At 40.7% G+C, this 12,365-nt stretch overlaps 1 protein-coding gene across 4 annotated transcripts in view; it reads left to right on the top strand.

The window, feature by feature from the left end:
- The window catches only part of mvb12ba (multivesicular body subunit 12Ba), a 177,839-nt gene that overhangs the window by 54,512 nt on the left and 110,962 nt on the right, over nucleotides 1–12,365 (top strand). For all 4 annotated transcript variants that reach the window (XM_043720218.1, XM_043720217.1, XM_043720220.1 and 1 more), the window contains exons 4-5: nucleotides 3,615–3,711; nucleotides 4,305–4,434. In XM_043720218.1, the coding sequence (XP_043576153.1) occupies nucleotides 3,615–3,711; nucleotides 4,305–4,434 (227 nt within the window). The remainder of the gene's footprint in view (nucleotides 1–3,614; nucleotides 3,712–4,304; nucleotides 4,435–12,365) is intronic.

A 12,365-nucleotide genomic window follows, 5' to 3' on the forward strand; every position in this document is an offset into this window, starting at 1 on the left:
CTGTATCCCATTCCTCCTGACCTTCTGAATGAGCCTACCATGGGGAACCTTATCAAATGCCTTGCTGAAATCCATATACACCACATCCACAGCTCGGCCCTCATCAACCTTTCTAGTCACATCCTCAAAGAACTCGATAAGGTTTGTGAGGCATGACTTGCCCCTCACAAAGTCGTGTTGACTGCATTTAATCAAGCCATGCTTTTCCAGATGGTCATAAATCCTATCCCTCAGAATCCTTTCTAACACCTTGCAGACGACAGACGCGAGACTGACTGGTCTGTAATTGCTGGGGATTTCCCTGTTTCCTTTCTTAAAGAGAAATTACATTTGCCTCTCTCCAGTCCTCAGGTACAACTCCAGTGGAGAGGGAGGATGCAAAGATCTTCGCAAGTGGCGAAGCAATCGCATTTCTCATTTCCCAAAGCAACTGAGGACAAATCTGGTCCAGGCCTGGCAACTTGTCAATCTTAATGTTTGACAAACCTTTCAGCAAATCAGCTTCCTCTATCTCTATCTCTATCCATTCCAGCATGCACACCTGCTCTTCAAAGGTTTCATTGTTTATTTCGTAAAGATAGAAGCAAAAAACTCATTTAGGGCTTCCCCTACCTCCTCAGACTCCACACACAAGTTCCCTCTGCTATCCCTGATCGGCCCTACTCTTCCTTTGACCATTCTCTTATTCCTCACATAAGTGTAAAATGCCTTTGTGTTCTCCCTAATCCGTTCTGCCAAGCCTTTCTCGTGCCCCCTCCTGGCTCTCCACAGACCATTTTTGAGCTCCTTCCTCGCCTGCCTGTAATCATCTAGAGCTGAGCTTGACCCTAGCTACCTCTACCTTACGTAAGCTACCTTCTTCCTTTTGACGAGAAGCTCCACCGCTCTCGTCATCCAAGGTTCCTTTATCTTACCACTTCTTGCCTGTCTCAGAGGGACATATTTATTCATCACTCGCAGCAACTGTTCCTTAAACAATTGCTCCCAGTCCATGCTTCCTAACTCGCGTCTAATTGCATCATAGTTTCCTCTTCCCCAACTAAATATCCTCCCATTTTGCCTAATCCTCTCCTTCTCCATAGCTATGTAGAATGTGAGGCAGTTGTGGTCATTATCACCAAAATGCTCTCCCACCACAAGATCTGGTACCTGCCCCGGCTCGTTTCCAAGCACCAAGTCTAGAATGGCCTCTCCCCTCGTCGGCCTGTCAACGTACTGTGTTAGGAAACCCTCCTGAACACACCTTACAAAAACAGCTCCATTCAAATCTTCTGCTCGAAGGAGGTTCTAATCAATATTGGGAAAGTTAAAGCCACCCATTACAACAACCCCACTACGTCCACGCTTTTCCAAAATCTGCTGACCTATGCTTTCTTCAATCTCCCTGCAGCTATTGGGGGGCCTGTAGTCAACCCCTAACGAGGTGACTGCTTCCTTGCTGTTCCTAATTTCCATCCATACTGACTTGGTAGGCAAATCTTCCTCGACAATGGAAGCTTCTGTAGCTGTGATACCCTCTCTGATTAGTAGTGCTACACCCGCTCCTCTTTTTTTTCCCCCATCCCTATTCTTTTTAAATGCTCTAAACCCTGGAACATCCAGCAACCATTCCTGCCCCTGAGAAACCCATGTCTCTGTTATGGCCACAACATCATAGCACCAGGTACTCATCCATGCTCTAAGTTTATCACTTTTATTCCTGATACTCCTTGTGTTAAAGCAAACACACTTTAACTGATCCCTTGGTTCCTTCCCAGAAAAATCCTTCCCACTAGCTGGTCTACCTCTTGCTATTGCCTCATCTGCATCAACTCTCACCTCCGGTATACAGCTCAGGATATGCAGGCTAGGTGGATTAGCTATGGCAAATGGAGGGCTACAAGGTCTGAGTAGGATGCTGTTTGTCGAGTCAGTGCAGACTCGATGGGCTGAATGGCTTTTTCTGCATTGGAGAGATTCTATTATTCTGTTCATCCCTCATGTACAGCGATGACTTTGCGCTGGTTGCAAAGCTGCCTGAACCTGGATCCAGGCACTGTTTATTTGCAATATGTATGCTCCCTCTTCTGGGCCCTGCTCCAACCCAAGAATTTGCTCTAGGTTGATCTTCAACTAGCTTATTCTAAAATTGTTGTTTATTCTTCTCTTTTGAGTGTTCATTGGTGACAGTTGTTTTAAGACCCGACTATTGCAGCGTTCTCTATCTTCTGACAATTCTAGTTCTTCTAAAAGTCTGCTGACCCTATCCAAGTCTATCCCCTCTGCCCTTACTGATTATCAGTGGCCATATACATTCCAACTTAAAATTCTCATTCTGCTGTAAAAAATCCTTTCAGGACCTCACCCCTTCCTATCGCCTCTAGTCCTACATTCTGCCGTCTTCTCTCTCCCACAACCCCTAAAGTATACTAATTTATGACCAAACCTTTGGGTCACCCATTAGCATGGGTTTACCTTTGTGTACACTAGTAACATACCATCACTTCTTCTTTTGCTTACCTCTGAACTTCCAGATTTCTTGCTTATTGACCTCTCCCACACCCAGATCCCAATTAGGTCTTGCAGCTGATTTATGGCTTTCAATTGTTCTTCCCACCTCTTTGTCCCACTACTACTCTTGTAGCTTCCACTAGCATCATTCTTGCTTTGCCAAACACATTCCACCTATCCAGAATTAGAAATAAATCTTCTCCAGCCCATTGGCTAACTTACCAACTTCCAAGTAGGGTTGGTAGAGCTTATATGATTTCTTCCTGGTACGATGGCAAGGTGGCTCAGTGGTTAGTACTGCTGCCTCACAGCTCAAGGGATCTGGGTTTGTTTCCATCTTTGGGTGAACATTTAAGAGGCATTTGAATAGGTATATGAATAGGTAGGGTTCGGAGGGATATGGGTCGGGTGCTGGCAGGTGGGACTAGATTGGGTTGGGATATCTGGTCATAATGGACAGGTTGGACCGAAGGGTCTGTTTCCATGCTGTACATCTCTATGACTATCTGTTTGGAGTTTGCATGTTCTCCCTGTGTCTGCATGGGTTTCTTCCAGTGCTCCGCTTTCCTCCCCCCATCCAAAATGTGCAGCTTGGGAGGTTGGCAGTGCTAAGCTGCCCATAGTGTCCAGGGATGAAGGCCAAGTGGATTAGCTATGGGAAGTGCAGGATTACAGGGATAGGCAAGGGGGTAAGTGTGAGTGGGTTGCTGTTTTGGAGGGTCGGTGTAGACTCGATAGGCAGAATGGCCTGCTTCCAGACTGTAGGGATTCTATAATGCATGTTAATGGTATACAAAGGGAACTAACTGCAGTGTGAATTGAAAAAGGAAAATTGCAGAGGGCGTGTATATTTGTGTAAGTGTTTGTTTCTAGTTGCAAGAAGTGTGACCATTACTGACAAGAGGCTTATTCCTGTACACTTTGTTTATGACGAGAATTCTCCTTGGTTTTGTCTCAGAATTTTTAAGGAATGCTCAATTGAATTTTCTAGTGTTTACTTGGTAGATGGAGGCTTATTTGTTTCTGTTTTGGAGGTGTAATGGAATCTTATGATATAGACGAACCAGAATATTGTAGCACGTCTGACACCTTTTGTTTTACTCTGTCTGTTGTGGCAATTGAAGAGCCATTTAGGGAATGTGCTTGTGGATATGAAGCTGATCGATTTAAAGGATACTTTACCAGTGGGCTTTATTCCTATTCAGGAAACAGTGGACACACGTAAGTTATGGGTTTTGTGTGCTGCAGACATGGTTAAGTGGTGTTGGATTTTATCAGATAAAGACGTGTAGCTTTAAAGTTTTGAATTAGGGAAAGTTTATCTCTTATTTCATGGTTGTTAAAGCACAACAGTAGTTGTAAATTATGTTCTTTCACAACCAGAATTAAACCAGTCCTGTTGGACTTTTGTACTATGCCTTACGCCGAACACATTAGGGTGCAAATTAAGTTATTCAAATCTACATAATATTTGAAAGGAATTTTTTTTATATATGTCAGTCCTGCTTGCTCTATAGTTTAGGTCAATTTGACTGCAATTTTTGATGTATAAAAACCCAAAGGAATATGAGGAATGGTCATTCTTTCCCATAATTGGCACAATAGTTGCTGTACTTCATAACCTGTAACATATACCAAATTAACTGATAAGGTGCTTCTATCATTTATTATAGGGGTATACAATTATGTGCATATATCAGGGTTAGAGTGAAGCAACTGTCTTTTCTATTTATCAAGCCATTGTATGAATCATGCTTAAAAGCAATTTCAATAATAGGCACCCATTTGTATCATAAAAATGATCTTTTAAATAGAAGAGCCAGCTTTCAGAAAGAGAAGGATGTGTATCAAATTCATTCCTCGTGACTCGACTGAAGCTGCCATTTGTGATGTAAAAATTCTTGGCAAATCTAAACAAGCTCCCCCTCAGTATACTTTCATTGGGTAAGTGACTTTAATTTGATAATCATACTGTGAAAAATGTGTCTGTGTGAGCTCATTAAAATCATTTTGCTGTTTTACTGCAAGTTTAATTTTGTCCATTTCAGTGCTGTAAAATGTGACAGATTGCATTTATGATGATTGTATTGTGTGGGTGCATGATAGATGTATTCAAGCTGAAAATGAATTAAGGCAAAATTGAGTAGATGCTGGACATCTGAAATAAAAACAGAATATTCAGCAGGTCTGGCAGGATCTGTGGAGTGAGGAAAAAGTGTTTCTGATCTGTGGTCATTATCAGAAAATTTCATCAGGAAGAGTTTTAATGGAAAGTCAGGGAGCTGACGCATTTACTCCATTTCTTTCTGTTCAGTTGATGCCAGATCAACTGAAAATTTCCAGCATTTTCAGTATTTAGTTCTGTTGCTAAAACACTTGTTTAGCTTGCTGGTTATGTTTTAAAAATTCAACTTTTGCGTCATTTTGTTGTATTTATGACTTGTATAAATTGAATTTTAAAAGCTTCAATAATTGGCTAATTTTCATTCTTTCAGCTATTGCCTTCCTCTTTTGGCAAGAGGTAGTAATAGATTAGTCTAAGAATCTGATGAGTGCAATGATGTAAGCTAGTTGGTCACATTCTAGTTTTATAGGAATTAGGGAATAGTTAATGGAAAGAATGACCATGTAGTTGGATATATTGTTCCAGAATGGTTGTGTCCCTAGATTTACTGCTTTATACTGAAATTAATAATGTAGCATTTCTGTTAATTGGAGTCACACAATCCTTTAGAGAAAAGTGTTTGTTTGATGAACGTGTTTTGCAGTGAAACATTTAAGGTAATTTTGCTTTTGTGAAACCGAATCCTTCAAAAACCCATTTTTGAGGGGAGGGGTTGGCAGGAAAAGATTCCTGATGAAGGGCTTTTGCCCGAAATGTCGATTTTCCTGCTCCTCGGATGCTGCCTGACCTGCTGTGCTTTTCCAGCGCCACTGTCTAATATAGACACAAGAAGTTGTCATCAAGCTGTCTTTCAGTCATATGTTTTATCCTCACAGCAGGGCTACTATTTCTGAATTGTGGGCACTGTGATCACTTCTAAGCTTCAAAAAAAGGATTGTAATAATAATTAACACTACTGTAATGGCTCGTAAAACTACCAAAACAGTAACCCATGCATAAGTGGAAATATTATTATGATGACCAGTCAACTATCCAATTATCTTCACCAAAGCCTCATTATCTTCCAGTAAATATTGAGATGGAGCACAGAGGCTTCTCTGCTTGTTCAATCATTTCGTTCAATTTCAAATCCAGAGGAGTAGTAGATATCCATTCTGTGTTGGTTCCTTTTGAGCCTTTGTAAATAATCCCTTATCCACCTGCATTTTAATTTGGTTATGTGTGTGAACTGAAATTGGGACTACTTGTCTGAGTGGAAAATCTAACTCTCCTGCAGTTTTGCAATATGGTCGAGTAGAACAATTTCATTAATCCATGTAAATACAACTTTCCCAATCAAAAATCAAAACAGTATTTTACCCTTTGTCCACCCTACCCCCACTGTTTATACCTTTTAAAGCATGTACAAAAAATTCTGATGCAGTTAAACACAGAAAATAAATTTCAGCCCCCTTCTAATTTTCAAAACATGAGCTATGGAAGCATAAAAAATTACTAAATTGTTATCCATTCCTATGAATTAAAAACCAGTTAAAAACAGAAATTTTCGCACCATCATTATTAAATATTCTGTGAGGAAACTCTAGTGCGATTGAACTACAGGATATCTATAATATTATCATGCTGGTAGCATTTCCCCATTCCACTACCACCAAGGTGATTTAATTTATCAGCTCTACTTCAATTACTGAGCCCTTGGTATTTGATCAGAGTTTAAAAAGTGATAGTCTTTTCGTCTGTAAACCAGAGACCTTCACACAATGTACACTAACCAGAGTTTCTCTGTTGCCATAAGTTTCTGATTTTCACAGTAACATAATATACTTAATTTAGAATAATACATTTTCTTCCCAGAGACCAATACTTTAACTAAATTCCATATGGAAGAGAGGAAAAAATAATAAAACAGTGAATGCTTACAGAAAAAACAATAAATTAGGTAATCTTTCCTTTTATTTTCAGCTGCCCTTCCAAATAACTGACGATAATATAACTAAAGAAAAAGTCAGTTTTTACAGTTAAAACCTTTTGTAGCCTCTGTCATGATAAGGGAAAAGAAAGAGCTACAGTCATATTTTTCTGAAGATGCTTTAATTAAACAATGTTCTGAAAATTTACACCATTTAACTGGAAAGGGACACTTTTTTTCTTTCTTGATTAGTCCTTTTCTTTTTCAAGCAGATGTTTGGTTTCTGATGATTGCAACTCAACTACATTTGGAAAAACATTCAGTAATAGCCAGGATGTACTGATTACCCTACTGAGTCCTTTCACATGGGCCACTGTGATTAATGTGCAAATTTCTCTCCTCCTTCTGGTGCCCACTGAAAGGCAATAGTGAGCCATCTCATAGCCTTGATAAGTAAAACGTTATCCAGCATTGTAAATTCCTACTTCTGTTAATGGCATCTCTTGTTCCACGTTGACTACTTGGACTGATTTTGTTCCAAGAGCCTCAACCTGCACCTCTAAAATCTAAAAGGAGTATTCAGTATTATTTATCTGATTCTGAAAGGCATTTGTTTCCCAACTTAGATTCTGACACAAATTACTCTTGCCAATCATCTTTCTCCTTTTTTTTAAAAGCGTTACTTCTCACTTCTCTATTTAACAGAAATTAAGTCGCTCACACTTTGGTTAAATGTTATTCACCTTGCTAATTTGTATTCACTAATGTGGATATAACTGGTTAAGCCCACATTTATTAACCATTGCTAATTGGGCAGATGTAATTTCATTATCCCATTGATGTGAGTTTGGAGTCACATGTTGGCCAGACCTGGTGAGGTCAACAGATTTCCTTCCATGAAGGGCATTTGGCAAAAACCAAGATTGGCTACATGGCCACCACTTGACTTAAGATTTCAGTTCTCTTTTTACAATTGAATTTGAATTTCACCATCTGAGCCCATGTCCCTGGAATATTAGCCTGGGGTTTTGAATTACTAATCCTTTTGAGATCGCCATTGCCACTGTCTCCCCACAAGTATCCATGACAGTTAGTGATGAATGTGAGGTCACAAGATGTTTGGAATAGCGTAATAAAATTTTAAGAGTAGAATAAGATCATTAGAAAATATAATTCTCCCAGAATATTAAGAGATCCAAAGATATTGCTCTTTTTCATGATAGAATATTGTGCTTAAAAAGCGCAGATGATTTCAGAGGAGATGATTCAAGGGGCAGTATGTAAGAGTCAGCCATTATTTGTTATGATTTTAATAAATTCATTGTCAGTATTGAGGAATGAGCATTAGCACTGAATCAACTAACTTCTGGTACTCATGAAATTGTTACTAAATTGTTGGAAAAAGATGGCGGTCTTTTATACTGATTAATATCATTGAACAGAAATAAAATGTTGATTTCTTTGTTCCAAATGGTTGTTAAAATCTTGCAGGTTTAATAGATGCTTTCTGAAAGATATTGGTTGTTATTGGTAAATTGTTAGTGTTGACTGGTAACTGAATCTTCAAACATACTTTGAATAACAGTTTTTATGGTGGCTATTATGTTGTACTTTAATATTACTTTAGTTGCAGCATCTGTGCTCTAAGAATCCTTGTTTCTAGAAGGGGTGGAGTAAGATAGTTCACAAGTGAGAGTTTGGCAGTAGCATGAAGTTGAGTTAACAGCAGATTTTCCTGCAGTTCTGAGATTACAGGTTGTCTCAGCTGTAGCTCAGTAGCATTCTCAGTTCTGATTCAGAGCTTTTGGGTTCATCTTCCACCCCAGAGACCAGCATAAAGTCAACACTGACTTTCCACTGTGTTCTGTTGTTGGAGTTGCTGTCTTTTGGATGTGAAGTTAAATTGTCTGCCTCTTAGTTTTAATATAAAAGATTCCATGACACATCTTTTTGAAGAACAGGGGACTTCATTTGTCTAACATTTTGTTTTTCAATCTAGATCGCTAAAATTGATTATTACTTCGCTTTTATGTAGGTGTTTGTGGAACCTTGCTGCACACATTTCTTAACTTACAACAGCAACTATCCTTCAAAACTATTTAATTGTAAATGCTTAGGGACACCCTGAGAGCATGAAAGTTTTGTAAATGCAAGTTTGTGGAATGAAGTTTTCTGAAAGCAGGAAATGCTGGAAACATATGACAAGTAAATTGGTATCTGAAAGAGAAATCTTAATGTTCTAAGTGTGACCTGTTATGTACGTAGTTGGGGGTGCTGCCCTTTTGAGACAGCTGGTCAGATGACATTGAGGGGCCGTCTAGAACTGGCTGTGGAAGTGTGAGAATCCTTAATAAAATGTTCCTGTTCAGATTTACCATTTATCTACCTGGTACATAATTCCTTGTTTCAAAGAAAAGATCAATGTGTCACCCAGTGATGAAATGGGATCTGACCCACCAACTCCGTGCAAAATGTTTTGTTTTTGTTTGGCGGAGGCATCGCCTGGACTTTGGAAATGTTGTAAGGAGGTAATGTCACAGGAAGTGGTCACAAGGGGACTCTGTCTGTGGTTGGTGCTAGGAAAGAAGGTACTCACTCGGGTCCGGGCTGAGAGCAGCAGGTGGGCTGATGACTGAAGAAGAAAGTACATACCTGGGAGCTACTGAAGTTGTCGCAGAGAGCAGTCGTAAGGGGCCTTGGATTGCTGGTGATGCCGGGGAGGAACGGTACAGTAACACAGATGGTGAGGGAGTGGCTGACACAAGAGTATTCACTGAGGGGACTCAGGCTGCGAATGGCTATTAGACTAAAGTAGTAGGAAAAATCCCTGCTGCAGGAAAACGAAATGGCAATGAAGAGTCAGAAAATTTGACTCTATATGAATGGAACACTTTTTTTTGTTTTTAAGACCAAATTAATGTGGCTGAGGACATCATGGTACCGTTTTATTAAAAGTATAATTGTGAGCGAGACCTTTGCAATTCTACAGAGTCTGGTATAATCAGAGAAGACATTCCAAGAGGTATGTAAAGCATTAGGAAATTATTTCCCAAACGGGTATAACACAAAGGAGAGTCCATTGCCTGATTTGTGGTTGCCTTTGAGAGGTTTGCAGAGTACAGCAAAATTGGAAGATGCCTCCAAGGTGCCTGACAGCACAATTTGGTTTGTGGTCTCCAACATGAAGCCATCTAACGGAAGCCAGTAACAAGGAGAAATTGCTACCTCAATGGAGTGGTTGTGAGCAAAGAAACCCAGTTGGCTGACAACCCAGGTACATCAGGTAGTAGAAACTCAACAAAGTGCGGTACAACTATAGAATGCCACTGATATGGCTGCAAGGAGTCAATGTGTTGGACCCAAGAAGCCCAGTGCTGCAGGTGCAAGTGAGTGAGCCATATTGCCTGTAACTGCCATGTACAAAGCAAACAAGAGAAGGGGAATTGGAATGAAATAACCGAGGGACAAGACATATCTCCAGCCAGCAAGTAGACAGGGAGTCAGCTGGGTCTGCTGGAGAAGCAGAAAAATTTAAAAGGACCCTAAAAAGATTGCAGGAGCACAGCGTACAAGTAAAATGAGAGAATTGCAAGATTTTAAAAAAACTCTCCATAGAGTATTTGAACCATGTAATCCAATGGTGAGGACTACACAAGGTGCCCAAGAAGATGGAGACTATCATGAAGGCCCCTAGATCAGAGAATGAGCCTGAACTGAGACCTTTCTTGAAACTTGTAAATTGTTATGGCAAGTTCTTGTCTGACCTGGTAACCGTGCTAAAACCTGTGCATTAGACTTTCAATCCAAAGTTGCCACTACAGTAAATGTGTGACACCTCACCTTTATAGGGTACTGTCACACATCTTCCTGAATGGAGAAGAAAGGCCCATCGTGTTTGCATTGAGGTCACTAACAAAGGTGGAGGAGAATTTTGCTCAAGTCACAGAGCATAATGTTCCATCATAAGTTCACCCATTTCCTTTACAATGGGCACTTAGTGCTATTGACTGACCACAGACCTGTAACCTCCATTTTTGGCCAGTATACGGGAATACTGTCAATGGTGTTTGCAGAGATGAGCATTGGCTCTATCAAGTCTATTCCTGTGAAATCAAATAGTGTCAAATGGAGAAGCATGGCAATGCAGATGCTCTGTCAATATTGTCACTACTGTGGAATAAAGGTGTTCCCGAACTGGAACCTGAAAATTACATACTTTTCCTAGGATGACAAGGAACCAGTGTCAGCAAGTCAGGTGCGGAATGTTACTTGGAATGACCTGGTTTTGAGCCAAGTGGTAGACTTTAGTTCTGAGAGGGAGAACCACTCATGGAAACTGCGCAGAACTACTCCCTTACCTATCCAGGAGGTGGGAGTTGTCCATTATGGGTGAGTGAGTGTTTAATATGGAGAATGAGAGTTGTTATCCCTCCCCTTTTAAGGGAAAAGCTGCCGAAACAAGGGTACCCCAACGTGGTGCACATGAAGGAGATAGTGAGGAGGTATTTTTGATGGTCGAATATAGGCTTCCAGATTGAGGAGAAACTAGGATCGTGTGAATGCTGCGCATTGGTAAGGATGGCACTGCTGTTATCGTCCCTTAACCTATGGGAACAGCCTCAAACACCATGCCAACAGATTCACGCCAATTTTGCAGGAGCAATTGCGGGACAGATGGGGTTATGGATGTACACTCCAGGAGGCTCCAAGTGGCAGTCATGAAATCAGTATTGATAGAAGGAATGATGGATCTGGATGAAATATTTGCGAGGTTGTGAGTGACAGTTGTGGTGTAGGATTTCGAGGAAAATCACAAAGTCAGACATGTGAGATCAGCTCTGTATCACCCTGCAACAAGTGAAGAGATTTGTTCAAATGTTGAAGCAGGCCTTGAAGGGTTCACAGGGGGAGGTTTGCTAGGACGGTGAGTCAAGAAGTTCCTCAATGTGTAGAGGAACACACCACACATGACCCAGTGTTTGTTGGCATTGTTAATGTTCAACTGCCAGTTGAGAACCATTTTTGACTTACTAAGGCTGGAAGAGACCAGAAAGGTGGTAGAGTGAAATCAAGAAAGTCAGATGGCCAGAAAGGAAGGAATCTCCAGGTTGAAGGTATTCCAAAGAGGAGAGACTGTATTAGCCAGGAATTATACATCTGGGGAGAAACTGATCCCAACAGTGGCTCAAAAGAGACCATTGTCGTATACGGTGCAGCTAGGGATGAACTTGTCTGAAGGACTCATTTTGTCTAGCTGGTTGCTGCACTTCATCAGTAGGGGGCATCCCTCAGAATACTGAGCTGGTCCAAATGGGACCAGTGGTTTCGACTGAGTTATGTGTTTCCTAGCCAGGGAGGAGACAACAGCATCACAGAGCAACAATAGCCAATAGGAGAGAAACCTACCTACGGAACAACAAGAGATTCTTGAAGCCCTGGAACCTATGCTAGAAAATGTTCCTGTGATGAGGAAATGGTACTTGAGGAATTACCATCCCCCTGACAGACTGATCACACTTCATTGTAAACTACAAAGGGTGATTTTGTTTCTCCTTTTTTTTTGTTTCCATAGTGCTTGCATAGCAATTATAATTGTATGTGTGCTTATCAGTGGAAGTTCTAAAATAGCGGAGGAGCGGTGTTATGTACATAGTTGAGAGTGAGAGCTAGTCAGGTTACCTGGAGAGGAGGAGCTTGGATCCAGGCTAAAACTGGCTGTGGAGGTGTGAGCATCATAAATAAAATGTCCCTGTTCGGATTTACCATTTGACTACCTGGTATATAATTCCTGATTCCAAAGGAAGCATCAACATAACATTACTCTTTACTGGTATGCTGCTT

The sequence above is a fragment of the Chiloscyllium plagiosum genome, chromosome 30 (genome assembly GCF_004010195.1).
Source record: "Chiloscyllium plagiosum isolate BGI_BamShark_2017 chromosome 30, ASM401019v2, whole genome shotgun sequence".
NCBI lineage: Eukaryota > Metazoa > Chordata > Chondrichthyes > Orectolobiformes > Hemiscylliidae > Chiloscyllium > Chiloscyllium plagiosum.